The sequence below is a fragment of the Camellia sinensis genome, chromosome 7, assembly GCF_055761805.1.
Source record: "Camellia sinensis isolate YWXY chromosome 7, ASM5576180v1, whole genome shotgun sequence".
Lineage (NCBI taxonomy): Eukaryota > Viridiplantae > Streptophyta > Magnoliopsida > Ericales > Theaceae > Camellia > Camellia sinensis.
In genome coordinates this window covers 118,189,342-118,211,663 of record NC_138967.1, presented here as the reverse complement: position 1 = coordinate 118,211,663, position 22,322 = coordinate 118,189,342, and the positions used below count along the sequence as shown (strand labels likewise).

The window sequence follows — 22,322 nt, the reverse complement described above, 5'->3', positions numbered from 1 at the left end:
TGGCAAATACTTTTTGCGACCGCAAAATAGCAGTCGCAAACTATTTGCGACCGCCTAATCTACTTATCGCGACTAATATTTTGCCGTCGCAAAAAAATTAAAAAAATACCTACAATGTATTAGCGACCATCTTGTTACCGTCGCAAAAAAAATATAAATAAATAAAATACCTACAATGTTTTAGCAACCTATATTCTCATATATATATATATATATATATTCAAGTAGTATATACAATAAATATAAAGTGATATTTGCAAAAATTCTAATACACATGTATTATTTTCCATCACTTCCCTCAAAAAAATTATCTTTCTTCAAAAAAAAAAAAAAAAATGTGCATACAAAATATAAACTTCGATACACACAAAACAAATATCCATCAACCATTCTTAAAAGTATTTATACAAAATACTAATAGATTCAAGTACTAAAAAAAAAAAACTGAATTTAACTCTCAATATCACCCACTCAATCATATCAACTACTCCCTCAACACTACCTGCAAAAATATACATCAATATATTAGTAACAAAAAATCAGCTCCATAGAAAAAGTTTAGTTCATGCATGCACAAAATTGTTTTTCTCAAAACATTGAGGGAAACAAAATTCACAAAATTCACAAAATGAGTTGATGCTTTGTACAAAACTTCAAGACCCTAAACATGACTAGAATTTCAACTTCCTAAGACAGAGCAAGAAACAGAAAAGCAAGATAAATATGTTAGTAGAGTGGCATACCTATTCATTTTCTTTTGAAGCTTGCTGCCCACTAGATGCATCTGACACCTACAATATGTTAGTATAATGTGTTAATAATTTCCATATGTATATATGCAAATTGATAAAACGTAAAATTCGTCAATTTGTAAGTATTGCACCTCTCTCAAGCTCATACTCCCAGCCATACCCTATGACTCTAAGAACAAAACGCGTGCCGTTAGGTTCTTGATCATCGTAGTGAACCTAGACTCAACGTCTTGTGTCACACGCTGTGTGATCTCATCAATAAATGAAGGGCTTCTCTTACTATTACATAAATTCAAAAAAAAAGAGTAAATCTCACTATCTGGGATTTAAAAAACAAAATTTTAAATGCCACTTCAGGAAAGGTTATGAGCTACTACAGTAAAAATAATGTATCAAAGTTTAGACTAACAGCAGGAATGTCACCATATAATGCCAATTGCAAGCTATAAAAGTGTCAAATTCATTACCTGCCTGTATCTCCACAACCCAGAGGTCTGATAGGATTGAAATGATTTAGCCCAATTTTTTCACCAGTTGCAGTGATCTACAAACTCAAAGAAAATTAAATATAGCTACTAGAGGAGGAGACAATTGTAAGTAGCATAATTATGCATACCTTAATAAATGAACAACAAATTTGGACATTTCAGATAATAATAAAAAATGCAACCATTGATCTTATAGATCCAAAATACTTTAAAACCACTCCTTTCATCAGATGCTATGATTATAATACTCAAACCTTCTAGTAATGCAAGCATCCGTCAAAAGACAGTAAGACATGTAGCCTAACTAGATAGTGCTTATGCATATATATATATATATATATGGCTTTTATGAAATGGTTTAAACTAGACTTTGATGAAAATTACTTATTGAGAATATTTGTCAAGGATTGAGATCCCCAATTTCTTCCTTGTTTTGGTTCTACATTACATAGACAATGATATGGAAAAAGATTCCTTGTTTTTGTTTTGGTTCTACATTACATAGACATTACTTATTGAGAATATGGCAAAAGATTTCTTGAGGAGGGACTCATTATATCTCCTCTGAATTCATCATCATCATCATCTCTGGTCTAACAGAGCAAAGTTGGAGACTTAAGAATGGAAGATCACCCAACCTAGTCAACTTTATGACCTTTCTCATAACATTCAGCGTTTATAAGTACTCAATTTGCCAACAAAGGGTCAAAAAGAAGTAAAAGGCTATATTTTTTTTTTTTTTTGATAAACAAAAAGGAAGCAGTAACTGTATTAGTAGGTTACATCATACGAATAATTGCCTCAAAAGTCTAATTGAGAGGATTGGGCTGGGAAAATTTCAGCTAATCTACATATCTTTATGCTGCTCATCAACTTCGCAGCATAAAAAGACACCACACAAATGAAAGGATACAATTGACAAGCAGTGTGGGGATTAAAAAAATTGATACTAGAATAATGGTAATACCTAGAACACTGAAATCAGTTTTTCCATGCCAGAAGTCCATGTTCTAAAGTTTCAAAGAATATTCAGAAGCTCAAAGTCCATAATCCAAAGAATTTGTGTCATTGCAACAAATAGTATGATATAAAAAGTAATATACAAAAAAATTTGCATAACATAGTTTTATGTCTAACTTTTAGCACTCGGTTCTCTTCTGAAAAAATTATTTCAATTTTCTTCTTTGCACTCGCTTCACAAGCACTACTGATTATGCCACTGAGACAACACTGCTGGGTATATGTAGAAAGACTGCCCCAACACAACACATAATGATTTTTGAATTAAAATCCAATTGTTGATCGATCCATATGGATATTTTATGCCATGCCAGGAGGACAAATCAAAGAGATTCGAATAACTGTCTTGAATCAAAAGGGAAAGCGAAGGAGGCATAGGAAATTCAAGATCAGGCAAGGCAGAGACAGGCTACAGTTGCGATAACTACTATTATATCTTTCATGAAGGCAAATACATTTTGCAACACTGGTCAGGAAATTCAAGATGGTAATGTGATCGGTGTGATCTAAAGAATTTGAGGAATGTGATTACATATATACATTCTTCAAGCTCAAGAGATCTAAAGAATTTGACATAGGTGGTACAGCTTTCCAGGAATCAGGGCTGAAGAGATCTTGAGTTGCCTTGGCCATAGAAGTTGTATTTCTTGAAACATGAAAGAACAGATTGAGGATGATTTTGCAGAAATCACATGGCATGGCAGTGTCTTCACCTGATTGCTAATATGATAACTATTTTTTCTTACCACAATATGTATCTGGTAATACTGTATTAATTTAATAGATTTCACCACTCATGCTTTGCTATCAATGCAGTTTTGAATATAAAAAAGACAAAAGATGATAAGGAAATATGGTGATTGTAACATTATTATTGATCACCAGCACTAATCATGTACCAAAGTGAATGTTTTGTGACGTGGTAAGCCATGTTATATATTATGGACTACAATACGAATTTTGACTGCAGGTGTTTATGAGTGTCAAGCATATTTAAATTTAAATTCTAAATATAACAATACTAGGATATGTATCTAAAAGATAAATATGGATATACTATAAACATGTCCTATATGTTACATTACGTGTGAGATGTAAGAACTATGTAAGAAAAAATCTTCTTCGATACTAAATGTAAGTTTATTTCTTTTTAAAAAATCCTAAAAATCATATCTATTTGTTTATTTGGATATGAGAGTCGAACACGAATCTTATAACCATATCAGACTATGGAATTATCATATCCAATGACCATGGATACAATGTGAAAAAAATAAGAAAGTTCATCTAACATAGGCTGGCGGTAGCTTTAGTTTTGTGATGAAGATTGATTCGATTCTGCTCAGATGAAACTAACATTGAATTTGTAGTCAATGATTTCATGAATGAAAGTCAGCTGCTTAATATTTGTGCACATCAAGAACAAGAACAGATTAATATTTGGATAAATTATGCTTTAATATTTGTGCACAAACTTGGTCAGATTCACATTTGCAAACCTCAGTGCAGCAAACCACATCATCCAAAACTCTTCCAAAACATCGACTTTAACAAGTAGACTCAGAAAGCCAATATATTCTAAACCTTCTCATATTATTATCACATACTGGCTGTCCTGTGTTTTATAAAATGCGAGAAAATTAAAATTTGAACCTCACGAAAAATACTTGGCTTCAGTGGATGTGAAGAAGAGATCGTTTACCAACATTTTCTCGGCAACCAAACACAATAATATCACAAGAAAGCTAAATAATGTAAAGAAAAAGAACGAAAGAGACGCACCTGAAGCTGTGAATCCCTCACATTTTTTGCAAACTTCGAAGCTTGTGATCCAAAGGAGAGCTTCGACCAGTGATCAGAGGATTTGCCAAAACAAAGAGAACGAATACCTACAGAGAGAGAGAGAGAGTAAATTGAAAACCTAGATTTCCTAAGTCAGATAGAGAGAGAAGCAGGGGTGATAGATTAAATTAACTGATTCGATTCAATTCATTTAGTGATATCATTAAACAGAACATAGAGTGATGATTACCAGACGAAGCAAAGGAGCTTCGGGATCCGCAATGCGAGTTAAGGCTATGTCAGAGCTAAATAGATCCGACTCGGCTTGAAATCGGAGAGCAATGTCGGAAATTAGAGAGTTTCAAATTGCTAGAATGAGCAGAAATTTCGACGGATTTGAAGGCGACGAAGACTGATCCGACAGCGGAATAAGCAGCCGTGGAAGCTCCGGCGATTGAAGAAAGAGAGAGAGATGAAGAAGAAGAAGATCGCTACAATGTGTTGTGGTTGATTAATTTGCTTTGGAAGCTCCGAAGAGTGTGAGAATGGCGATGCATATGAAGAGCTTCGACTGTGGCCAGTCAGATTCGAGCGAGAGAGGGTGGAGAGTCAAAAGAGAGTCGAGCGAGAGAGATTTTGAGAGAGAGAGAGTTCATACAGAGAGATTTGGGAAGTAAGTGAAAAAGGGGAGATGGTTTTTTAACAACGCGGGTCTTCTTTTTTTTTTAATGTAAAAAGTTATTTTTTGCGACCACTAAACCATCTGTCGCAAAAAAATAAACGCAAAAAGTGATATTTCTAGTAGTGACCATTGATTTTGTATGGACCGTGCATTTTTTATACAAAATGTACTATAGACTTTCCCCATAAAAATAGCACCGAAATTCAAAATACAAACCCCGCCAAACGAATCCTACATTCACACCATGTTCTTCACTCCATCTTTCTAACTCGTTCTTCAAACCCTAGAATTTGAATCTCTCTCTCTCTCTCTCTCTCTCTCTCTCTCTGTAGGTCAAAATTGAGGGAATGGACATAGGTATGATATCGGTGGAACGGTGGTCCGAAGGCAGACAAGTGTATTTCCTCACACATCTCCACGCCGATCACACCAATGGCTTGTCTTCAACCTGGAAACGAGGCCCTCTCTGTTGCTCTCGCATCACCGCCAAACTCTTCGCCTCCAAGTTCCCCGGTTTCAAGCTCTCTCTGCTTCGAATTTTAGATATCGGTCAATGGAATTCAATCCCTTTGGTCTCTCCAACCACCGAATCGAACACTACCGTCAATGTCATCGCCATCGATGCTGATCACTGTCCGGGTACACTTTTTCTTAGCTTAACTGTGGTTTTTGGAGTTTGTTTTTGGTCGAATGTGACATTATATTGTGATGATCAAGACTGCATTTTTTTTGGCCACAACAGTAATTGTGAACATGACTGTATTTACTATCTTTATTGATCATAATTATGTTACTAGTTTATTATTATTATTATTATTATTATTATTATTATTATTATTATTATTGTTTTTTCTGTCAGATATGTGTTATGTGGAAAATGAATTATTATTGCCTCTATTAATATTTGGTTATAGTTATTATAGTTGCGTAATTAGTTTTGCTTTTAAATTTCCTTTTTTCTTGAACATGCATAAATATCACAAGTCAAATGTGTCCAAGGGTGTATCCAGAGGCAGGACATATGATTGTATGTGATTATCCAACAAGGAAAAAAAAAATGTCACCTGGCATGTCCGTTACATGTCCTGGTGTGTCGGTGTTGGAAATGACTACAATATCTAGTTTAAAGTGTTTGTGCTTCATAGTAGGTAGGTAATGAGAGCCTATTTTATCAAGGAGATAATTGTTGAAATTAATAACCAAATTACATTTTCACTTTTAAAATTCTGTTGGTTAACCTTTGCTGTCTATATCATATGTTGTTAACTAGGATTACCACAAAGACAGCAAATTGCTGCATGCCAGAAAGTTCATTATCAATGACACATGTCTATTAAGGCATTGATGCAGAAGAACTTATGCATGTACATAATTCATCCACCTTGGAGGAACTTTTTAATTTTTTTTAACTACTTTAAGTCTAAGATTCAATAGATCATGTAACTTTAGGCTTTGAAAATCATATTTTTCAAACATTGGTTTTATTATAAACCATCCATAAGGTTTTGGGAAAGAGGGATAGACTAGATTGATATGGAGCAAGGTTTGGAACCCTCAATTCTTCGTTTAGAAGTCCTGGAGAGAGGGGAGCAAGGGATTGATTAGGAATAGATATATGAGGTCAACTAGCTCATATATATCTTTCTCCATCAAACAATGTGCCTTCAATCTTTTTAATTTTACTTGGCAAAAATGAATTTTCAGGTGTCAAGAGCAACTAGTCTACTACTATGCTTAATCTTTTTAATTTTAATTTTTCTACTTTATTTTGTGCTAGATTGCCTATCTGTGTGCTTGATCCTATCTATCAATATGTTATGTTAGGTTGAGTTGCTGTGCTAAAGGATTTTTTTTTCTTCTATCTTTTTCTTTCTTGTGGGAAATAGTCATGACAAAGGGTTTCATAATTAAGTTGTTCATGGTTTTCAACTTGACAGGCGCAGTCATGTACTTGTTTCGCGGTGAGTTTGGGTGCATGCTTTATACAGGGGATTTTCGCTGGGAAACAACTGGTAAGAGGGCAGAGATTGGAAAGAGCATGCTTCTTAGTGCTCTTGGGAATGATAAAGTTGACATTCTTTACTTGGACAATACTTACTGTAATCCATCATATTATTTTCCTTCTCGAGAAGTTGCTGCTCAACAGGTGCATGTTTACTTCTCTTGTGGAAGTTTTGTAGTTAAATTTATGAAGTAGAATTAAACTACTACGCTGATTGCTATCGGAAGCTACTAACTTATTTGTTAAGATTTATTTTTTAACCAAAATTTTAATAAGCCTCGTATTAACTAGTTTTGTCTAACATGTTTTTGATGTCAGAAGCTCGGAATAATTCCTGTTGTCTTTTGTTATTCTTAAATAAAGTCAAAAAATATCCAAGGTGAAGGAGAGTGCCAAGGGAAGCCCTAGAAGAGGAGATAGAAAATGGTATTGGAGAGAGCTTTGAGCTTATGTTGCAAAGAAGTGTTGTTGATTTGTCTTATATGCATAAGATCTCCTTTTATAGGGAGTTTGGGTAGTTAAGGTCAACTGAGGGAGGATAGGTGGCCTAGTCCCCTTGGTGTGACAATTGGGGATCTCTTAGCCCTAAGATGCTTCTCTTGGGATCTCTTGACAAGGGATCCCGTGACATGGGGGATCTATGTCCCTCAACCTTCTTTAGCCAATAGCACAGGCTAGTTCCTCACCTTAGTACGTTATGGCATCTTAGAGGTATTCGAGTATCATATGCTAAGAAGCATGGACACTTCTAAGAAACTAACGTGTCCATGTTGGACACTGGCACTTGTCGGACACATCCTAACACATGTCCGACACTTGTCAACACATGTACTATTTTTTAATTTTTTTTTAGATGTAGACACTCTTCGACACTTGGAGGACACACGTGTCCATTCCTTAAACACACATGTCTATTGGTTAGAAATATGAAATTAATTATAAATTTGAACAAAATAACTTAGGATACAAGATAAAAAAAAAATAATGCAAATATATTGAAATTAGTATTATATTGTATTTTTTTCTAATATTTTTCAATGATATATTCATATATATAACTTATAATAAACATATAAAATTATATATTTTGTGCGTGTCTTTCAAAGGTTGTGTCTTGCATTTTTTGAAAATTGCCGAGTTGGTGTGTTCGTGTTATATCCGTGCGCGTCTATGTTACTGCTTCTTAGATTCATGTCTTTGATCAGTTAACAATTTTGTCTATTAAGGTTGGTTAAGGGAGTACCACAATCAGTAGGGTAAAGGCCCCTTAACAGTCCATTGATCCTAGTCTCCTAGCCACGATCCTTCAATGATCTTGTGCAAAGATCCTAGCCCTACTCCCAACCTAGGTAGCTTGTTTTGAGACCTTAGACATGTTGGAGAAGTCATGGAATTCACAATTGGAGATGGGTTTATGGTGATTGCTTAGGGAGATCTTGACCAAGCGAGTGAGGCAACCTAGAGATCTTGGTTGGGCTAGTGAGGCAATCTAGAATCTTGGTTTCAATATTAGGCATTTTAGACATTAAAGAGATGTTTATGCTATTGATTAGCTCTGACATGTGGCACTAGCTAACACCATATGACTAGGAGCAGTGTCACCAAAAAATGCCGATACCTTAGTGATGTATGTTTTAGAACGCACGTTCTAAAATGTGGTACATTTTCGTTCCAAAAAGATGAATTAAGCAATTTTTCCAATATATTTTCTTTAAAGTTTCCTTGAGAGGAAAAAGAATCAAATATAGTAAACTTAAATCTAAGGCGAGTGGAGTTTTAGCAGGATAGAATGTAAAAAAATGTTTATAATGCTAAAAGAAATGTGTTGTTGGTACATGATCAATATGAAAAACAAAAACTGAATTTATTGGATATTTAATTGTTGAAAGAAAATTTCTCTAAGTACTTTAATTAAATTAGTTTCAACTTTTCATCATGATTTCATCAGACTAAAGTAAAAATGTCAAAAATCTTAGAAATAGGCACAATATGTTCTGAGTTCTCTCTATTTCGAGCAATATGTGGATGAAAAAAAAATGATTAGGCATGCCTATTTACTTGTTTCTTGAAATTTCCAACTGTGAATAATAGTTTCAAACATAAGTTTCATGCTTTGAATGGAGCTTTGGTTTTATCCGCAGTTGAACTTCATTTTGTGATTATGTATATGGAAATTATTCATTTACTTTTTTATGACTAGTTACAGGTTGTTGATGTGATTACCTCTCATCCTGAACATGACATCATTATTGGTATAGACTCTTTGGGAAAAGAAGATCTTTTACTTCACATTGCACAAGCACTGAAAATAAAGGTGTGCTCACTTTTTACTGAAAGGAAAAGTGTCAGCTAGGGTTGTCTCTATGCGAAGTGTAACCTTTCAGTGCGTATAAAGTAGAATGGCAACCCAAACTTGCTTTTAGTTTTAATAATGTGAACAAGCCCAGATGCTCTTCACATCAACTTTGTTGTTTATTTATAATATAAGTTTTGGGGAAAATAGAGCTAACTATCTCAGAAAATTAATCTGCAGCTACTGGAGAAATACCATAATTTGTTTATATTAGTTCAAGATTGGAACTAATTGGCCTACTCATTTTTTTCCTCTGTTCTGCATGCTTTCTATTTTTATATGGTATAGGTTACAGTACCTACTTGTTTTTTCCCCTCTGTTCTGCATGTTTTCTATTTCTATATGGTATAGGTTACATAAATACTGTACTCTGGAGAGTTTATACTTTCATCTGTTTGACTATTTTTGCACACTACATGTAAGCCTACAATCCTGGTAGCTTAGACTAAAAAATTAGTGATTCTTTTGCACTCCCTCGTGTCATGTGATGTCATACAGGATGCAGCCTACCGCATTTTAAATTTAATGTTGTTTTTCTGGTATGTAATAATGTGCATAGTTATGAAGACTTGTATATCAATTTTTTTGCCAAAAAAGAAGTTTGGTGTGGTGGAAAGGAAATAATATCATTTTTATCCTTCTTATTTGTATATTAAGTAATCTTATGAGCTATCACCGGTAGTTCCTTATATTTTCTTGTCTTGTTCTTTAAAGATTTGGGTCTGGCCAGAACGCCTGCAAATTATGGATCTTCTTGGGTTCCACGACATCTTCACAACTAAAGTTTCTGTAACTAGAGTGCGAGCTGTCCCTCGCTACAGTTTTAGTATCGACACATTGGAGGGGTTAAATATCATGCGTCCAACTATAGGGATTATGCCATCTGGTCTTCCATGGAAACCCCTTGAAGGGAACACCAATGTTTTTGGTTCGTCTTCTCACCATAGCAGAAGCAAATTGAGTACAAAAGTTGGGAGCCACACGGATATGCATAAACCTAATGATAATTCAAGAGCTATGGAAAGTTATCATGAATACATATATACAGTTCCATATTCTGATCATTCATGCTGTAAGAAAAATTGATAGAGAGAGAATTACAGAGAAAATAAATTGTATGTATTATGATTGATGTGTTTAGTGTGTGTTACAACACTCTCATTTATAGAGAGTAAATAGGATACATTGGATGCTAACCCACCGAAAGCATAAAGATACAACATTATTTATACAACAACATGAGTATGACAGCTAGATAGTGCAGCTGTATTATATTAATATTACACTAATAACACTAACAGCCCCCTCAAACTCAAGGAGGATAGGTACTAGCCAACTTGAGTTTGGAGAGAGTAACAAAACAGAAAAATAAAATAGAAAATAAAATAGGATAGGAGACACTGTATGGTCGTGTCAGATCGTTGTTAAAGACACTGTGTGGTCGTGTCAGACCGTTGGAGAAGATAAGGTCTGGACAGTTTACGAGGTCATGCCGGACCGATGTAGAAGCTAATCGGAATCAATGTCGAGACAGTTTACGGGGTCATGCCGGACTGATGTAGAAGCTGACCGGAATCAATGTCGGGACAGTTTACGGGGTCATGCCGGACCGATGTAAAAGCTGACCGGAATCAATGTCGGGACAGTTTACGGGGTCATGCCGGACCGATGTAAAAGTTGACCGGAATCAATGTCGGGACAGTTTACGGGGTCATGCCGGACCGATGTAGAAGCTGACCGAGGTGGTGCACCAAGGGGGCGACTTAGGAAGTGCGCCATGGGGTGGCTTGGGTGGTTCGCATGGTGTGTAACCATGCTCACCATGATATATGTATAACCCCCCCCTCAAACTCAAATAGGTGTGAAGATAGAAACCTATTTGAGGTTGAAACAAAGGGATTAATAAAGTGCAGCAAGACAGCTCAACACAGAGTGAAGATGTTAAAAAAAAAGTTTTTTTTTTTTTTTTTTTTTTTTTTGTGTTCTTTGTGGTGTAGACTCTGATGGGAATAAAACAAGGCTGATGTAGCAGATGTGTATTGCCAGTGGTGTGCCGTGTTGTATTGGAATATATATATATTTTTTTTATCAATCTTCCCGCCTATGCAAGACAAGTTGATTGAAAGTGGCGGGAAGAAAAAGTAAAAGAAATGATGGGTATGTGATAAAATAAAATATAAAAGCGGTGGGTTGGTGGAAGAAAAGTTTAAAATAAATGGTTGGAAATATTAAAATAAAGGTGAGTGTTTGGTGGAAGAAAATGATGGAAGGCCAGGGTGTCCATTGGAGACGGAAGAGAGTGCTTTGGAGCTTTAACAGCCTGTGGAGCATGGTTTAGAGAAGAGAAACCCATCCAACTTCTCTCTCTCGGGTTGGTTCTCCATACACAACACACAGCAGTTCATACACACACACACCACCAACTTCATCTTCTCACAGCACACACGGCTATCACACACCAGATACACAGCAGACACACACCATTCACACACAGCCACAACACATACACAGCAGCAGCCCACACACCATGCACAGACACATACGGTTTTGAGGAGAAAAAAAAAAAAAACACGACCTCCTGTTGTAGAACAGCTCCAAAAAGGGGTTGAGATCCAGCGGGTGTGGGGATGAGTTTGAGTGCGTGTCAGTGTTGCAAGGGCATACACAAGATGTAGAAATGGTCCAGTGGCATCCGTCAATGGATGTGTTGGTCTCGTGTAGCTATGACAACACCATCAAGGATTGAGCAGAAGAGTTCTCCGGTGACTGAGCGAGAGCAGCATGGCGGAGTTCTTCGGCGAGCTCGGTGGCGGCAGAAACAAAGGGGCAGCAACAAAATTGGACTGTCTGATCATGAATCAATGCAGATCGTCAAGTGAGTATGTGTAGAAAACTCCAGCGGGCAGCGAAGGCAAGATTGCCGGCCGACTGCCCGCCGGGGAGAAAGAAATATAGGCCTAAATCTTATAGCTCTGATACCATGTAAGATAAATTGATAGAGAGAGAATTACAGAGAAAATAAATTGTATGTATTATGATTGATGTGTTTAGTGTGTGTTACAACACTCTCATTTATAGAGAGTAAATAGGGTACATTGGATGCTAACCCACCGAAAGCATAAAGATACAACATTATTTATACAACAACATGAGTATGACAGCTAGATAGTGCAGCTGTATTATATTAATATTACACTAATAACACTAACACATGCTTTGCTGAGATAAAGGAGTTTATTAAGCTTGTCCAGCCAACCAACTTGAAAGGTATTGTGTCTTCCTCAAGTTCTTACGTTGATCCTCTTTACTATTTTGGCCACCTTTCGGGAGCAAATCTGCAGTCACAAGGTTAACGTCAGAATTTTGTGAGAAAAGGCTGTGAAAGAGTTAAAGATGTCCTTAACAAATCTACTCTTTGAAGTGATAATTCTACTGAAGCTGGAATAGAAAGAAGAAACAAGAAAAATGATTTTTTAGGTGTTCGTGTGAGTAGAGTTAGTATATTGAGACGATTAAGGCATGGTGCAAAAATATTGGAACTTGACTGACTTGAATAGTTACGAGTTGCATTTTGGCAGTATGTTACACTAAAACTAAATGGCTAATGTTGAGTATGCTGCTTCATCCGAGAATACCCGTATAAAATTCAGAAATTCAGTGAAATTACAGGTATAACAAATTACATTTTTTTCCCATTTAATATTTTGTAGTTAATAGCTAATGTGGCTTCATGGGTACTCTTGTTTCAGGAAGAGTTATGAACTGCGCACAGATTGATACTACGGACTATCAGAATGGATATGAATCTTGAGGTTTATAATTGGACCTTGTTATGTCTTACTTTTCTTACACTTTGGGCTCAAAAGGTTTGCATTAACCATCTCACTGTTTATGTATGTCATGTCATGGTATTACAATTCAAGTATAGGATCATTTGAAATTTCTTCTTGAGTTTTACACTATCATCACCTAGTTGCATTGTTGATGGTGACAAATACACTTTTTACATGACTTTTATTGCAACTTGTTAGGTTTTATTTCTTGGCAATCCCGTTTGACAAAACTCCTTTCAGTTATATTTATTTTCGCACATTTATTTCAGTGAGGCTATGAGTGTTTAGATGCGAATCTAACCCGAATTGAGCCTTTCAGAGAAGTTTGTGATGCAAATATTTTCAAGATTGCCACTTCGCTGATTATTACGGGGGTCGAGCTACCCGGTCAGCTCGCGGCCCGAAGCAAAATGCAAAAATGCATTCAAAGTTGCCTGTCCGATCATGTTATATTTTTCCAGTTTTTCCAGTTTTGGCCGTCCCGCTCGAGCGGGGAAAGGGACGCTCGAGCGGGGATTGGAAGCTCTCAGCATCTCTGTAGTCGCCTGAAAAAGTACTGGATGGTGTGATTCGCCGCTCGAGCGGCAAAACCGACGCTCGAGCGTGGAGCCTGTATGAAATCACAGAATTTGAAGTCTCCGCTCGAGCGGGAATACCTACGCTCGAGCGGACCGCGCGATCCCAGATTTCCAGATTTGATTAAAGAGTTGGTTTTCTTCTGAAATTAGGATTGCTTTGGTTTTCTATAAATAGTTGGTTTTCTCCCAACACTAGGGGAACTTCTCCAGATCTTATTTTTGGATCTTAAGGTTTATATCTGGAGATTTTTTGCTAGTTTTCTTTGATGTTTTTATTCAGTATTCAACTCATGATCTAAAGAGAGTACATCAAAGGTTTGTTTGTTATACACAAAAGAGAGAGTTATTCTTCAGTTGTGGATTCTGAAGAATTCGAGCCTGAAGCTTTGGTGGAATCCGGAGTGGCTCATCAGAAAGACAATTCCGTGGTGAAGATGGGGTTGGAAGAGGCACATAGAGGTTGGTTCAATTAGGCGTTGTGGATTCGCTAGGTAATTGAGAGTATACCTGTGTAATTCCTTTAAATCTTCTTAGTGGATTGTTCTTGTGGCTGTTGCCCGTGGTTTTTTGATCACAGTTGGAGGTGTCCAATTGTGGTTTTTTCCACGTTAAATCGTTGTGTCTCTTTGTCTTGATTGCTTGATTGGGATTGTTATATTCTGCTTAAAATTGATACATAATCACAAATCAACATCTAGGGGATTTCTAGATTTTTCACAACTCCGTGTGCAAAAGGATGGTGATGAGTGACCATGAGATAGCAAGAAGCTTATTCTTCTTGATTTCAGTTATTGAAGGTAATGTAACTTATATGATGCTGTTGTCCCTTTCTCTAATTACATCAATGATTAAATCACGAGCATCTTGGTTAAGTTTGCGAATACTTATACCCGCTTCTCTCTAGGTGGTACACAGTCTAACAATCTACCAAATGATAACTAAATTCCTCTTCTATACCTCCTTAAAGGAAGTCATGTTGCTATTTCTCCAACCTTTTCACAACTAAAGCTAAGATAGTGAATAAGGACATAAAATACATGGGAAGACTGGACAAGATGCTTTGATTCAATGTCAATCTATCACGTTTAGATAGACAGATATAGGCTTTTCTAATGCCTCCAAAATCTCTAAACCATATAATCCCACACTGATTTTGCTTTGAAAGGGGCTCCTGAAGGAAGGCTTATCAATGCTCACTTTACAACCTAGGATGTTAGCCAAGGTTGCAACATGAGGCACCTTCCTGACCAGAATAAGGTTGTATTTCCCTAAATTCACTTTCAAACTTAAAATGACCTGAAAGCACAGAAGCACACATTGCTTGGAGTTACCTTATTTGTGCTGGTTATAAGGCTTCAATGTCCCTCTCTTAATACTTAGATTTTAGGAAGTGTGGGCTGTGCTTTTTAATTTGATATCAAAGCTTATTTGGGCTTGTCAGTGGTGTGCCATTGGTCTGACTATTGTATGTTGTGGTCCAGGAAGATGTGTTGGAATGTGTCCCACATTGCCTGGAGTTGCCCCATCTGTGCTGGTTATAAGGCTTCAATTTTTCTCTCCTTAATACTTGAGTTTTAAGAAGTGTGGGTTGGGCTTTTAATTTAGTATTAAAGCTTGGTTGGGCCAGTGATTGGTATGTCGTTTGTCCGGCTATTGTATGTTGTGGTCCATAACGGTGTTGGAATGTGTCCCACATTGCCTGGAATTGCCCCATCTGTGCTGGTTATAAGCTCCAGTTTCCTTCTCTTTAATACTTGGGTTTTAATAATAAGTGTGGGTTGGACTTTTCAATTTGATATTAGAGCCTTATAACCAGTTACTGGCCCAACCAAGTTTTGATACCAAATTGAAAAGTCTATCCCACACTTCTTCTTAAAATCTAAGTATTAAGGAGAAGGAAATTGGAGTCTTATAATCAGCACAGATGGAGCAACTCTAGGCGATGTGGGACACATTCCAACATTACACAACTAAGATAACCTAACTATTGAGGCTTGACCCTACAACAAATAACAGTAACATTAGCATAAAGAAGATGAGAGGCAGAGCATGGAGCAATCAATTTTTCCAATCTCAAAATCCTTAAGAAAACCACCTTGCCCCATTCTATCAATCATCTTTCTCAAAATCTCCAAAACCAAAATGCAACCAAAAATTTCAACTAGAATTTGGAAGAGGAGGTTTTGGTTATGTTTTCGAAGGAACATTGCTTGATTCCACTATGATAGCCGTAGAGAAGTTGGAAAACATCAACCAAGGGGAGAAGTTCGAGCAAAAGTTAGCATGCTTGGTTCTAACCGACATGTTCGGCTTTGTGGGTTTTGCTCTGAAGGTAACATGACTCCTTGGATTCTTATCTTTTCCAAGAAAAGGGGTAAAAAAAGGTTATGGACTAGAAAACAAGGTATAAAGTTTTACTAAGGATAACCACATGGTTGGCTTATCTCCATAAAGAGTGCAGGGATTGTATCATACACTATGACCGTAAAACGTTCTATTAGATGTTGGAACTCTGCCCAAAAGTAATGGATTTTGGTCTGGCAAGCTTGTTTGGCAAGAATTTAGGAGGGTTCTGACAACCATGAAAGGAAGAATTGGATATCTAGCACCAGAGTGGATATTAAGGTTAGACATAACAACTAAAGCTGATGTTTACAACTATGGAATGATGCTTTTTTGAATTGATGTCGGGAAGAATAAATATTGATCAATCTAAAGAGGGGAAACTTAAATTCTATCCAATTTGGGCTGCAAATGCATCCATAGAAGGCAGTGATGCCCTTAGTCTATCAGACCATAAGTTGGAGAAAAATGTTGATGTTGAAGAGGTATGGAGAATTTGTAGAGTTTCTTGTTGGTGCATCCAAGATGAAAATCATAGGCCAACAATGGGTCCAGCAATTCAGATCCTCGAAGGGGTTTCAGATGTGAAGCTGCCTCAAATTTCTCGTTTTCTCTAATCCATTGATGACTAGGAGCTTATAGTTTTTTGTATTGTGTTGAGAATTCATAACCATGGAGTAATAGTTGTTCAACTATTTACTCAGGCCAAGAGCACTATATTGTTTAAAGTTTAAAAAGAATAATACAAGGATGTGCTTGAGCACTTACCTATGCTATTAACTATATCTATTTAGTGTTTTTGTGTACTTAGTGTACGACTTTTAATAATTGTTATGTATTTGATACTTGTATATTCAATGTTGTGTGATCCATGGAGATCATAGTTTCACTGCAATGTTGGTTTTTCTCTAAGTAGCTAGGTTTCTTTGGAATTTCAATTTTGGGATTGTAGATCTTCCACAACAAAGGTGTTTTGGTGATTGTGATTAGAGTTTAGTCTCTTTGATATGACAATGACAAATCCTTCCCTTCGTAGATCTAGTGCTGTTTCCATGGAGGCTATAATTGAGGGCAAATAGGTTTCCATGGCGATCTGCGATCCTTCAAATGGTTGACGGCTTCATCCACACCTTTAGTTGATAAGTTAGTAGCTGCTTTGCCTCTAGTTAGTCGTGTGGTTGGTGATTGATTCTTTGCTAATGGCGAAAGCTAGGTCTCTGGTGTGATGGTTTTTATGACAACCCCAACCTCCATAATGTTATATTACATTATTTCAATAAGCTTAATTGCATGATTGTGTGTTTGATTGTATGATTATATGCTTAATTTGGTTATTATCTGTTGATACATGGAATATCTGTTTACTTATCGATTTAGAATCAGAAATTGAAAGCCCAAACGGCTTCAGAAACCAAAATTGATTGACTCAATTGGCTAATTAGAATATTTAGGATTTTATGGCAACTTTAATTGCAATTTGATTTGGATCAAAATAATTGGAATAAAATAATTAGAATTAATTAAAATTGAGTGGGATTAATTATTCCTAAGCAAGCTTAATTAGCCTAAGCTAATTACACCTTATATAAGGCCTTAATCATGTTTGAGCTCACATTATACAACACTTGGCTGAGATTTTAGAGAGAAAGTGAGGGCGAATCAACTCCAGAGAGAGAGAGAGAGAAGAGAATTGTAGAGAATTTGTGGAAGACTTGAAGATTTGAGCTAGGATTGCACTTGAACTCAATTCCAGGTATGGAAACCATACTTAATTCTTGTAAATAATCCATATAAGAAATGAATTCACCAAGTTTTGAGACCATTTGCATGAATTTAGGAAGTATAAGCTAAATACATCTTGATTATGGAGGAACTAAGCATGATTATGTACATGCATGCATGAATCGTCATTTTGAGTTTGAATTTCATGAAATCTTCCACATGCATGAAGCTATACTTGACAATTTTGAGGGTATTCCATAGTTCTAACACTTATCTCATGCACGGGAGTTTTGAAAAGAAAAGAGTGCGATTCATGTCATGTATGGTTTCAACCTCATGATTTAAGCTTGATTTTAGAATTTGGTTCATGATTTTGAGTAATTGGTTTCAAATTGAGAGTATTTTCATGTCACATAATGTTTATCCATGTTTTTGTGCCAAACTTGCAAGCTTTGAGCCTTTGAATTCATGTTTTGAGCTTCAAACACAGTTTTGGGAATTCTAGAATTCAACCAGTTAGCTTGACCAAAGAAAGTGTCGCTTGAGCGTAAAATTCTAGCATCCAGAAGTTTTGTAACGCCCTCAAAATAATACATAAAACCCCTCTTTCTTGACAAGCATTGATAGAAGAGAAATAAACACTTTTCCATTCATCAGTGTAATTAAGTACAAAAGTATTACATGTTGACAACAAAAGTAAATGCCCTCTGGGCTTACAACTTTCCAAACCAACACTTGGTTACAAAAAGAGAGTACTAACTCATACACATTAAGCCCTCGGCTTAAATTTACATGTAATACAACAAAAGATGACAAAAATAATAAAAAAGGATCTTCTACTCCCAGTACCTCCCAAGCTATGATCTTGGAGGTGGCATATCACCTGGACCTGAAAATGATGTCCCATATAGGGTGAGCTACAGCCTAGTAGAAATATACTAAACCAAATATAAGCAATGACTAAAATAATAGCATTTGATAGATGGTTAACACTTATGAACCACATCACAATATAATCCATTTCCATGACATAAAGTCCATGTTTCATTTCATATTCCTTTACTTATACAAATCATTTCATAAACGTGGCTCAGAACCTAACCAATCATTCAATGAGACTATATCTCATGTTAATAGTACATCTATTTCATTTGGGATAATAATTCATGTTAAACACTTCTTACTTCACCATAGATACACATAATTGCTATATCAATCTCAAACACATCACTTCCATACTTCACATATGATATACAAATTTGCTATATCAATAATTCACTGGATACACATATTTGCTATATCATTGGAGTACATCTCCTATCTCCTCCCAAACAATGTCCGGTTTAGGAGTCCATCCCCTATCTTCCCTTACCGTGGAGTGCATCCCCTATCTCCTCCCACACAACACAAAGTATATAAACACATATCATATACAGGGTCAATCAATACATAAATTTGATGTATGATTCCATCCGCCATATTTGATGGCATATTCAATTGATTAGTTTTGGCTCGCCTAATCATCATGTATTGTGTACAACATTCAAGACTATCCTCTACCGATAACCCAAAGAAGTTATTTCTAAACAGAAAATAAATGCATCAAATAGATATAATATCAACATTTTCATAGGCGAGTGATAAATTAATTCAACTACACCATTCAATCCCATACTTTACCAATTTCATTATTCTCAACTCAATTTCTCATTTCACCAAATTAACTATACAAGATAATTGTTCAATACCGTTAGGGCATTTTCCATATTTCACATACCAACCCTAAGGCTTGGTTTCACCAATGTAACAACATTAGTCCCATTTTCAACCACTCACATACACATAGGTTTTAATAATTTGAAAACCCCTCTTTCTTAAATTACAAAGACAAACCCTAACTTTTCCAAAATTACCCAACATCCCCAACATATCAAAATGCCAAAATTTAAAGACAAAATTCATAAGATGGAGTAGGATATCCGTACCTCGAAAGTAGAAGCCCAAAGGAGAAGATGACCAAAAATCAAAGTGCTCCAAACCCACTATTTTTCAGATTAAAAGGAAGCCCTCAACACCCCCTACCTTTCTTACAAAGAGGTTAGAGTAGAAACACACTATAAGTAGATCAATCCCTAAAGAGAAGTTGTTTAGAGAGAGAGAGAGCTCAGATCTAGGGTTTTTGAAAAAGAAGGAGATGAAAAAGTGAAGTGTAATCTCGCTGCTGTCTACTGATATACGTATGACCCGCTCGAGCGGAGAATAGGACGCTCGAGCGTCAAACACAAAAACTTGATCCGCTCAAGCGCAAAGATTTCCACTCGAGCGCCGAGACACAACTATAAAATATACCCGCTCAAGCGCGAAAGAAAAGACGCTCGAGCGTAGATTACCATCTCCCAGTACTTTTACAGACATGAACACTCGCTCGAGCGCCAAGAGGCCCGCTCGAGCATAAGTAATCCCGCTCGAGCGTGAAAAACCACCCTGCAGTACTTTTACAGAGGCACAAAATGCTGGAAGTGTGAAAACTCAGCTCGAGCGTAAGAAGACCCGCTCGAGCGGATCACTAAAAATCTGGGCGACAAGAAATGGAACCAAGGCTTAACCAACCTGTTACAAACCTGCCCAACACATCCTAAAACTCATATATATATGGGATTAAAGGATGACAACACTATATAACCACAACCAATAGTACGGATCCTAAGTCCGGAACACTGTACATAAAGGGGAAAAACCTGGGATCGCTATAAGTTTTGCAGACAATTGCACGGTGGCTTGAGCTGCAAAACTTATGCTCGAGCAAACCCTATTTTGCATTACTCATGGCTCGAGCAAGAGAAAGTTGGTTCAAGCCTAAAAATCAAGCAACTAGTACTTTCAGAGAGTTTTGTACACTGCTCGAGCGGCCAAAGTTGTGCTCGAGCAAAGACCCTGTTTTCAGCAAATTTTGACTAACTCTTTTAAGTGCATACTTGCATCCTCATATCATTCCAAGTACTCATAGGCACTTATTGGACTCATATAATCATGGAATGAGTTAGAAACACATTAGAAGAGTTGAATTAAAGTGAAATGGTTATTGAATGGTACTTCAATTGTGTATTTGTTATGTGTTTCGTTTAGGTGGACGTCCAAGGCCTAGCGTCGATAGAACCCACTGTGAGTAGTAACTTTATAAAGATATGTTCAAGTTATTTTTATTTTCGAAATTGTTATTGTTCTCGGAATTGATATGTGATTGATTGAATGGTTTATTGAAATGTTATTTTCTTATGAAGGAATGAAGTTTCCTTTTGAAATTGTAATCGTGGCATCCTTTAATGAGGTTCTTGCCTGGGGGATATAATACCAAGGCCCAATGATTAATAGGCCCTCGCCCGGGAGAAACAATATCGTAGCCCATTGTTTAACAGGCCCTTGCATGGGGAAAACAACACCATGGCCTATTAGCCCTCGCCCGGGAGAAACAATACCGTGGCCCATTGGATTAATTGAAACACAGAAATCTCTGATGTTAGACCCACGTGGTCACATTGAATATGGAATATTGATTGACCCACTGTGGTTCCATTGATTGACCCTTGTGATCCCATTGTCATTGATGTATTGTTACTCTATTGGATGTGCCACACAAATGGATTGAAATGGCTATTGATATTGAGATTTGAATAGAAATTGGAAATTGATATTGGAATTGTTATCGAATTTCATTCATATTACCTCTTTATTCTGTTATTACTCACTGGACCCTAGCTCACTAATATTTATATATTGGTGAGCAAACGGAACAACAAGATTAGAAGAGAAAGCCTCGGTGTCTACCCAATTGTCAGCCTTTTTGAAGAGCTTCTGAGAAGGAGCAAGTGGAGCCAAGCAAAGTCAAAACCCTTTTTTGTTTTTGAGATTTTGTTTTGGTACTCGTATATGGGGTTCTTGTTTAATCGTGACTTGTAGAGTTTTGATGTATGGATTAAATGTATTAAACTTTTGTATTGTATGCATTTAAAGAATGGTTGCACAGTTATATCATAAGGTCTTTTCATATAAACACAGCTTAATGGATTATTTTCAAGTCTTATATTGCTTCTGTTAAGCCCCATAATTTATACTCAAATTGATTTTGTTAATAGAGGCTGTAGGTAATCTAAGATTACTGGTCGGTCATGACGCTAAACCTATAGAGGTGAGTTTGGGTCGTGATAGTTTTGGTCTTCATAGTTTGGTTGCACTAGTGTGTTTCCAAGGGAGGAGGAAAGATTGGTGAAAACAAGAGTTTGTTGATCAGTCCAGCAAGCTTTGATGCTACTGGTGTGATTAGTGTGGTTTTTCCTATCTCCCATGGGAGTCCATTTTTTTCAAACTAGGTGAATCTTCTCATCCTTCAGCAGTAGGTGTGCAACTCGGGTAAGTTTGGTCAGTTGAGGAGTTGCTTAGGTCCAATCCAAGTTGTGCTAAGAGTTGTCCAAGGGCAACCTTCTACTTGAACTTGTTTGTGCAAGCCTGACTTGAGCATAGTAAATTCAACTTGGGCTAGGTTCGAATACTTTGATTTACCCACAAATTTTAACTCTATTTATATATTTTGTTTATTTATTTATTTATTTATTTTCTTGCTAGGCTAATTAATTTGTTAAATATTAACATTTTTTTCTACTAAATTATTAATAATATCAAAATAAATAATTTATATGATGAGAGAGAAAGACAAAGAGGAGAGATGAAAATCAAGGAACCCTTGTGCTGCTGGGGTGGCCTTTTCCATTT

General features: G+C 36.4%; 1 protein-coding gene and 1 long non-coding RNA gene across 5 annotated transcripts; one reads left to right on the top strand and one right to left on the bottom strand.

The window, feature by feature from the left end:
- Positions 1-363: 363 nt before the first annotated feature.
- Positions 364-4,725, bottom strand: LOC145795277 (uncharacterized). 4 transcript variants are annotated; one of them, XR_014335902.1, is made up of 6 exons: positions 4,293-4,725; positions 4,043-4,149; positions 1,220-1,296; positions 884-1,031; positions 744-791; positions 364-502 (listed from the first exon to the last, which is right to left on the bottom strand). It is a non-coding gene; the product is annotated as an uncharacterized LOC145795277 (long non-coding RNA). The 4 variants fall into 4 exon arrangements; XR_014335900.1 differs by having other exon boundaries at positions 884-1,296; XR_014335901.1 differs by lacking the exons at positions 4,043-4,149; positions 4,293-4,725 and having other exon boundaries at positions 1,220-1,700.
- A 223-nt stretch (positions 4,726-4,948) lies between these two features.
- On the top strand, positions 4,949-11,958 carry LOC114273511 (uncharacterized). The gene is made up of 4 exons (XM_082881044.1): positions 4,949-5,363; positions 6,662-6,870; positions 9,794-10,151; positions 11,801-11,958. Exons 1-4 carry the CDS (start codon positions 5,072-5,074, stop codon positions 11,956-11,958), a joined length of 1,017 nt encoding a protein of 338 aa, XP_082737170.1. The 5' UTR covers positions 4,949-5,071.
- The last annotated feature ends 10,364 nt before the right edge of the window (positions 11,959-22,322 follow it).